General features: G+C 33.3%; 1 protein-coding gene and 2 pseudogenes across 1 annotated transcript; 1 reads left to right on the top strand and 2 right to left on the bottom strand.

Moving 5' to 3' along the window:
• LOC107637110 (uncharacterized mitochondrial protein AtMg00810-like) lies at positions 242-1033 on the top strand. Its single transcript, XM_021122589.1, has one exon. It carries the CDS (start codon positions 242-244, stop codon positions 1031-1033), a length of 792 nt encoding a protein of 263 aa, XP_020978248.1.
• LOC107635021 overlaps positions 2300-10024 on the bottom strand; it is a 69616-nt pseudogene continuing 61891 nt past the window's right edge.
• LOC107637111 overlaps positions 5283-10024 on the bottom strand; it is a 23079-nt pseudogene continuing 18337 nt past the window's right edge.

Raw genomic sequence — 10024 nt, 5'->3', positions numbered from 1 at the left:
TTCGGGCTCATTTAATGTGTTGGTCCGGTTGGACCAACAACCCAGTTCAGGTCCGGTTCAATCGGTTTGGCCCGTTTGGTCCAATCTTGGACCGTTTTCTTCGAAATTAGTGTTAAAATTTTTGTTTCAATGAGCTCTATCCTAATTTGATATAATATTCGTATTTCTAATCTTCCTTATTAAAAACTAATTTATTGACTAATTATCTACTAATTAATCGGGGTTTACAGCTGCTACCCCTATGACTTCTAACTTGAAGTTGACATCCACAGATGGTGTGCCATTTGAGCATGTGAGCCTGTACAGATCTGTTGTTGGAAGCCTCCAATACCTCACTGTCACCAGGCCTGAAATTGCGTTCTGCGTCAACAAAGTCTGCCAATTTATGCAAGCTCCGCTGGATAAGCATTGGAAGGCGGTAAAGCGTATCCTCAGGTATCTGCAAGGCACAAGGACCATGGGGCTTCATCTGCGCAAAGCTACTGAGTTGATCCTTACAGGATATACTGACTCTGATTGGGCCTCAGACATTGAGGATCGCAAATCCACTGCTGGCTATTGTGTCATGTTTGGGCCGAACCCTGTTTCTTGGTGCTCAAAGAAGCAGGCTGCAGTATCTCGTTCCAGCACAGAGGCTGAGTACCGTGGCATTGCCAATGTGGTAGCCGAGCTGCTCTGGATTCGAAATCTACTTGGTGAAATTCACATTCTTGTACCTACCCCCAAAGTGTATTGTGACAATGCAGGTGTTGTGTTAATGTCCGCAAATCCTGTGCTTCATTCTCGCTCAAAGCATTTTGAGATTGATCTCCATTTGGTGCGAGACCATGTAGCCAAAGGGCGAGTCCAGATTCATCATATCCCTGGAGATGCTCAAATTGCCGATGTCATGACTAAGGCAGTAAGCTCCTCATGGTTTGCAACTTTTCGATCCAAACTCAAGATTGAGCAACCTCAATCGTTAAGTTTGAGGGGGAATGACAGGATAATAGAACAGAATAACAGAAGTTTGTTAGAGTCACTTAGCAATTAGTTAGCAACTAATTAGTGGTAACAGGTGCAGCAAGTCACATGTCTCAACATATGTATATAAACTCTTATCAGCTGTAACTGCTACACAATAATCACATTCTCATTCTCTTATTCATTCATCTAAGCTTCATCTCTCTCTCTCTCTCTCACACAACACTCTGAGTTACCGATACCATTTCACCTCCAATTGAAAATGCAAAAGTACAGCATGAGGGAGCAAGAAATGTAAAGGAAACACATTAAGAAAACGCCAGAGTTTAAGGGCTCCAACACAAGACAAATTACATAAAGCGCTAAGCAACTAGCAAAATTATGTATGATAAATGCAGTTGAATGAAAACCACATGATAGACAATCAAAAGCTTAACTCTTCTTAGGTAAAACATCACTTTTTCTTTGATAGATGTCATTCGATCAGTAGAGTAAACTAAAGTACTAATGTTTGATCTGATTTAACTAAGCACAAGTTTAATGTTTTATCTAGGTCTCATAAAGATGAGGAATAAAGATAGATTCATGATGGTAAAACATAACGATTAGGTGGGAAACTGAGATTATTGGTTAGTCCAAGATATCAAAAAGTTGGCATTCCATTGCCCTTGTTTCATTGGTTATGTTTTCTTAAATTTTCAGATATCAAAAAGTTGGATCTATCCGCCCTTGAATGACACTGCGATGTGATGGCTGAAATCTGAATGTTTCAGATAATTTATTCATTAATTTGATTTGATCTTGATGTTAGTTTTTTACTTTATATTCCTGCAAATTACTGTTCTAATTATTTAGTGTCAAATTATTTTTGTTCCATTTTATTTAATTGGTTTAAAGTGACAGTAATGCTTTATTATGTTCTGAAGTATTTACTCTTGCAAGTGTTCTGTCATATAAAAAGTGAAACACGGTTTGGAAGATACTATTTACATATCAAAATTAGACTATACTTTTTTTTGGAATTAATGAGAAAAAAAAAAGCATAATAATTAATAAGGCTTTCCTTAGCATATGATTATAAAATGTAACTCGAAAACCTTGTTTGTCAGCATGAAATTTTAAGCTTTCATTTTTCTAAACGCTAACAAATCATTAAAAGGAAATAACAAAATATAGACGCTTGACAAATTTATATTAAAACTATTTTATAAGTGTAGCTTGAGAAATTAAACTATTTTAGCTTGAGAAATTAATTTCAAAAGTGAAGAACATTCAGGGCTATGTTATTTTAAAACTATTGTATAACTATCTGCGATTGTGCGATTGAATCTGTCAATAAATTTACAATACTGCAAAAAATTAATAAAAATTAATGAACTGATTCTACATGTCTGATAGTATCCAACAGAATCAGCTATAGCTAATTTGGACAAACCAACCAATAACACTGCGTAAATGAAGCACAAGAAGCAACATTCAAAATACTAAATGTGGGTTTGGTTTTGGCCGATTGCGACAAATAAATATGTACCGGCAAGAGAATTTACATAGGAAAAAATATATCTTAGTTCTATGCTCCCACAATGTTTATATACGCTATAAGATCACTATGTATCAAATCAGTGTTAAAGCTAACACCCCTATGTTTATCAGCTTGTTAAGTCCTTCATGTGAAGAAGTGCTGCCACTTAGTTCTCCAGCATTCACATATTGACTTCTTCCAGTGCCAGTATTTGCAGACACATTAACTGACCAACCATCTATGTAAAACAAATTTTAAGGCTGAATAAGCATTACAATAATAACTAACATAGCCCCAAGCAACGAAAAATACAGCTAACTTTATCATGGCATTCTATAATTCTCATTCTTTCCACCAGAAATTAATTAAAAGAAAAGTTTCAATTAGTTAGCAATAAAGGTTTCATTTGAACTACAACCGCTAACAGATACATTATGCTTAGGCCTTAAGCTATGGCTACAAGACATTGTGGGCTTTAAGAACAAGAAAATTTCTTGGTTGGAATGGAAAACGAACAACTTAGGAGCTTCACGGAAAAATAATGAAAATAAGGGAATACAACTAAATGTCAGCGAAAAAAAAAAATAAGGTTCAAGTTCACATAACATCAGCTATCAAGCAAGTATTATTGGATCTGAATGAAACAGATCACTGAAGACAGCAAAAAAAAAGGGCACAAATGTCACTTTAAGCTTCTGTGATTTCAGAATTGACATTAAGGATATGAATAAAAACACATCGGACCCAAACACAAATCATAAAGAAACAAATATGAAAACTCACGAATACACACAAGCAACGTAACTTGAAAAGGAGGAGGAGGAGGATTTTGTTGATGGGGGCACACGCACACACAACATTCACATACAAAGGAACTGGATTTCCTTATATGATACTTCACTATCACATCTAATTAGATTATAGGGGAAAGCCATCAAAGCATCATTGAGTTCTGTTCACCATTTTCATCGACATTCCATAAGTGAGATTTCAAGATATAGATTTAACATATGCAAATTATGGTCTAACAGAGATAAATAGTTTGGAGCAAAAGGCTACCTTTGTAACCCAGAACAGTTGCACACCTACACCACCATTGACAAGATCCCTCTTCATCCTAGCGTTCTGCACCAACTGCTTAACACCAATGTAGACTCCTCCTATGGCAACAAAGGTCAATGCATAGTTGCCCATCATCTTCAAAGTTCTTATGAGGCCCGGAAGAGCAACGTTTCTCTCAACACGAGGAACATGATTCCAGGTGGCAACAACAGTACCCAGATGGTGCCAGAAATTAAACCAGTTGTTGCACCCTTAATAGTTTTCATCAATGCAGAGTTGTAGGCAGCATACTCCTTATGAGAATCATGTTTTATTCTCTGACCTCTAAAATCAATCAATGCAGAGGTGAATGCCAATGCTGACCCAGCCTGAATTGCGGTTTTGATGCTCCCTTACAGGAAGAAGTGTTCAAATGAGTGTAATCAATTCAGTATTGGTGAAAAAAAATTCATTGCTCAATTACCTCATCCAACATCACAATTCACAAGCAGCAAATACATTTCACAACTAAAGCAAAATAAAATTACCAGAAACGAAAATCCAGACAGCTACGCACAACAAAATCTAGGGTAAGGGCTTAAGAAGAGAACGAAACCGAACCTCCTTGAACGTGTGAAACTGGGCATCTTGCCAAGGAACCTGGATGATTTTGGCAAAGAAATGCAAGTAACGACGAGAGCGGTGCCGTGAGCTGCAGCAGATCATAAGGAAGTAAGGAACAAAGCAAGTATTTACATATGCATTGAAAATTATTCATTCCATCCAATGTTACAATTCATAGGGATAATAGCAGATCATAGAGATTAAACAGAAAGGGCCTGCGTCAGAATTCATTATGGGCCAGTTGATTTGGGTTTCTAGTCCATGACCAAAAACTTGTAGATATAGTTTTTTATTTTAAAAAATAAATTGTACAAGTGCAACATCCAATTGAATATTCCTTTTTCTAGAAGAAAAAAAAACAATAACAATAGTTACTCAATATCTAATTGAATCTATTTACAAACTTTATAAGTTAAAGTTGCTAATCGAGAATTTAATTAAATTATAGATACCTAAAATTAATTCGATGAAAAATTTGAGTGATACCGTGTTATTGGCATTCACCTCTGAAATCAATAATCAATATTTACAACTTGAGTAAGACTACTTTATTAAGAGTGACTTGGAAGAAAATGACTTAAATGAATAAAACAAGGGACATGAGCCAAGCCTACATTAATGATATTTCATCACAGAATACACTTGAAAAATGAAATTTATCCAACTTCAATTTCAATTTTAGTTATAAGTAACATAACCATAATCTTTCATCTTCATACAACAGTTTTCATTTTCGTTTTCTTTTTCTTTTTCTTTTTTCCCTTGTCACCATCCTCTGCGGGCCTCTTTATTGAGAGTTAACTGTGATGTCTCTTGCCTTATTGCCATTTGCTTGACAAAGACATCATTTTTGGCCACACCCTCATATAAGCAAACTTGCAGAAGATAATTACAAAAGAACACTATGTTCCCTAAGGCAAAAAACAATTGCCAAAGAGGAAGCTCTTAAATCTTCTTACTTCTTATCTCATACCATCTTCTATCTAAGGAAAAAATAAAATAAAAAATCTAATCTAACAAAAGTAATAGTATCAGCTGTTGATATAACTATAAGTACATGCTAATAACATGATTTGGTTGAAATTTTGGTTATGACAGTTCCAAATATTTACATAGTCTCCTAGAGTTTCTATCAGTCTCCTATTAAACCAACACTTATGGTACACTATACTATTATCCCTATTATCACTTCGTTCATTGTTGAGACTCTTGGTTATGAGGGCAAGGCATTTCTGGTTCCCCTCTTGTCCATAAAAGATTGAGTTCACCTCTCTTTTTTCCCAATAACAAAAATGTGCCTACATTTGAAGAAAACCAAGGTTTTAAAAACAATACAAGTTTTTGTAAATCACGATGACAACTCGTAGTAAGAAACATGCATAAAGTTTAACATTAGTTCTCAAAGGTGCCTTCAGCAGCCACCGGAACATGTTGAAATAACAATTGTACTAACAAAGAGTAAACGGGACGATATAAAGCAATGCTGGTTGACCATGCCCATCCATCAAGTTCAAAGCAACATATGTAATAAGGAGACCTGCAGATCAAAGTTCAAGGGAATGATGTAAAGACACCAAGCAAACAGTGATCTCAATTCTCATCTACATCCTAATTCTGGTCCGAAAGTGAGCCGGCTCAATTTTGTAACAAAGTAAATAAAGTCCAAAAGTTTTTATGAAAAATTACCCTTTGACACATCCTACCAACTAAAGTCATACCAAGAATCAAACATAGAAATAGCATACCTAAACTGTAAGCACTCATTGCCCACATGAAGTATCCAGACCGAAGGTTCCTCTTTGCCAACCAATCATACCTGTAAATTTATCGGTACAATAATTAAGTCCAGGAACCATTGAAATGAGACAAGGGATTCTTTTCATTTATGTAGTGATTAAAGTGTTTAAACTAGAGAAGACGAATATATATGACTTTTGTTACCATCTTCTCCACTCCTATCGCCTCGAGCTACCTGTACAGAAGTGAAAATGTTTCATTAATTCAAGTGGAAGAAATGCATCATGTTTATGAGACTAAAATCGAGCTTAGTAGAGAATGAAACAGAAGGGAACACTCACCACTATCATTATGCTCTCATGGAACCACCACTTAGAGACAAATTCCCAGAAGATGTCATATAGAAAGGCGCAACTAAAAATAACAGTTTCTATTGTTCTTCTATCAGTTTATCTCTATTCTCTGAGATGGTGTCGAGGTGAGACCTCCAGAGAGTAAGACGGCAGCTGATGCTTGTGTGAGTGGAGGTGGAGAGATGTTGATCTACTGCTGTAGCGTGTTGGTTGGGAGGGGGAGGGAGGGGAATGAGGAAGTAGATGTTGCCGCGATGGAAGTCAGCGTGGGGAGGAACGATGAGGAGGTTGGAGGGAGAATATTTCTTGAGGATATAGTTAGGATGAGCTCTCATGACGTCAGCAGCGTTGATGGTACGAGTAGTGAGCTCTTCAATTCTGCCATTGGAGTAAACTATACGTATCACGTCCAATGCCCCGCATGGTAGGATGCATGATATGCATCCCCTTATGCTATTCTTTATTATTAAAGCTAAACTCTTGTGTAATTACTTAAAGAAATTCTTAAAAAAGGCTTGAATCCACTTGTGGGATTAGGCGATATAGATATCAGAGAATAAATTTTAAGGTAAGACTGGTTTTTTCTTAGGTGATCGGGTAAAGTTTAATAGTTCCAAGCTAAACGTACTAAATCAATTAGCTTTCCAAACCAAAGTAGCGGACTTAGCACACGGTGCTTAAAGTTGACGTATGATAAAAAAACCTCCATTTCCTTGGAGAAGAAGATGGGGAAGCTATAAGAGAGAATCTGCGCGCATTTTGGAGAAGAAGATGCAACTGCATAATGTTAAACCAAAATATATATAGAAATAGAGTTAGCTAGAAAAAGATGCGGGTCACGTAAAGAGAAAGAGAGAGAGTAAAAGGGAATGGAAATGGCTGAATGGGAATGGGCTTTTCAAAGTTTTACTTTTACTCTTTTGTTAGTGTTACTCATCCTATAAAGTATAAACTATAAAGTTCTTGTTGCTTCCATCACCCCACATTTACACCATAATAATAATAATAATAATAATAATAATAATAATAATAATAATAATAATAATAATAATAATAATAATAATAATAATAATAATAATAATAATAATAATAATAATAATAATAATAATAATTTCAACTAGCACCCTAGGGGATTAGGTGTCCGGAATCAAAGTATAATAAATACATTGTTAATTATTATGACAGTCGCAGGTCAAAGGAAACTCTATTACTATGTTCATCTTGAGAATATCCTATTGACAAATATATGGTAATTATAACCATTAGAAATTCTCAAAATGAGTCAGTTCAATGGTCATATCTCTATATGCACCATCTATATATATAATTTAATAAATGAGATCTATTAATCTTCATCCAATGAAGACCATTATATATTGATCTTTCCGGATTATTAATGTCCTTTTTAATAATCATATGACCAAGAACAATTTAGATTAAATTATAAAAGATTTATCTCTTAATATTATGATCACTATCACAATGATAAATCTCTAAATTTAATCAAGGACCTTATTATATTAACATTTTAATATAATAACAATAACAAATTATTTGACACATGATTGATTGGATTGTGGTCATACTACTTATTTCCAACAATCTCCCACTTGCACGAGAGCCAATCATGATTGATTGGATCTTGGGCATACTATTACTTCAATAATCTCCCACTTGCACTAGAGCCAATCAATCATGTGTATAATTTTCAATGTATATTTGTGTTTATCAAAACTCTTTTGACTTTAAACACCTTAACTCTTGAGCATATGTGCTTGACCTTTTGCAACATATGCCTATTGCATAATAAATATCACGTTTTCTCAAAACATGAAATCTCTCACTACAATAGTGCATAATTTTATTTTAAGGACAATCCTTATTGAACAAGATTATAAAAAAAAATCTAAGTAACCATTAGATCTATCTTTATAGAATTGTATCATTATACAAATAGGCTATTTTTTCAAAAAGTTAGTTTGACGATCAAACATTTTATACTTCTTCGAGAAAGTATATCCTCTATTGAGTGATAAACAATTCTAATAAAAGTAATTGTACCTCCACTCTTTCTTTAAGATGGAATCCCTTTTCTAAAAAAGAGTTTAACCTCTTATCACAGACACTTTGTCATAAGAAGAGTGATAAAAATAATCTCATTATTATTATTTTTTTTTAGGGTAACCAATAAATCTCATTTATTGGACTTAATATCAATTCTATTGTTGTGCAATATCTTAACACATATAAGACATCTCCAAATTCTAATGCTATTGAGATTTGGTTTATGTCCTTTTCCACATTTCATATGGGTAAAAAAAATTAATTTAGTAAAAAATCTGTTAATTTAGCAACATTTCTAAAACGTAGTCTAAATATTTAACCAACAGTAATTCACAGCTAAATCAAATTCCATGTTTCTTTAAACATGATGGAGTACATAGAGTACTAGTATTTGTGCGTTGAGAGAATCTCATTCTCTAGTCAATAGAATATCAATTAGATAATTAGAGATTTTATTTTAAGCTCTTATAATAAAAATACTCAATATCTTTATTATTGGTCAAACCAATCCTTAAGAGCAATTTTGATTCGCATCCTCAATACTCATATTGAATTTTTCTAAAAAGATCACAAACCTTAATCATATTAAGGAAAATTTTGTTTGTAACAAAATAAATCTCCAAAAATACTTGCAAGAACAAATCTCGCTAAAGCCATTTACCTAATGGCATTCCAACTTCTAAAATTGTTTAATTCAAAATATATTGCCCAATACTCCCACTAGTTTAAATAAAATATTTGATAGTCATACTATCTTACTTTGGGCACCATACATCTTCTCAAGATGTTCAATAATAAATAGTGGGGAGATGCCTTTGAAATTAGAACTTATGGTTGTCAAAACAACCCATGTAAAATAATATTACAAATATTTCAAAAGTTCTGACCATTTCAAAAATAATTTTATTGGAGGATATTATTTTAATAGAATTATCATCTCCATGATAACCTTTTCATACATGAGAACAATTCTCAAATGTCAAAATATTACTTTCAAGTATGCCATACAAAAATGAGCATATTTCAAAATTTAAAATATGAAAGTAAATCAAGAAATCTATATTTCTGGCAAAATTATTTAGAATTGTGAATGAGTACCTTGGTTGTCAAGTTGTTACTCATACCTATTCCAAATAAATATGATTAAATTGTATCACATACAATTATAATCCCAAATAATTATCTGGTTGTCAGACAATTATTTAACTGAATTATATTTTATACCCCTAGGTTGTCTAGGTTCAAGTATAAAATTAATTCTCCTTATACATCATCATATGCATAAATAAATTCTATCTGAGTACAAGTCTCCTGGTTGTCAGGTTGTTCCTTGTAAACAAGAGATAAATTTATTTTTGACAATATCCTAACTTTTAGGATTTATCTCAATTGTTAGAGAATTTCTATCAGTATTCATGGATTAAATTTTTATACTCCCAGGTTACCTAGGTAAAAATATAAAATTAAATCCTTAATACATCAAATGTATGTACTGATTATTATCTTGAAAATAAAACTCCTGGTTGTCAGGCCGCTCTTTATAATCAAGAAAATTAGAAAAACTAATTTCTAAAATTATTGTATTCAAAACACATCAATCAAATCAAAATTTGATTTTTCATGTACTAATATTTAGTCTTAAAAAATTTATCAAATCAAATTTGACCTTTATATATACACTTATATATATAAGAAGCAAATAAAAAATATCTTGCATCGT

The sequence above is a fragment of the Arachis ipaensis genome, chromosome B04 (assembly GCF_000816755.2).
Source record: "Arachis ipaensis cultivar K30076 chromosome B04, Araip1.1, whole genome shotgun sequence".
In the NCBI taxonomy this organism is placed as follows: domain Eukaryota; kingdom Viridiplantae; phylum Streptophyta; class Magnoliopsida; order Fabales; family Fabaceae; genus Arachis; species Arachis ipaensis.
The sequence above is the reverse complement of the archived record's forward strand: the minus strand, read 5'-3'. Positions and strand labels throughout refer to the sequence as shown.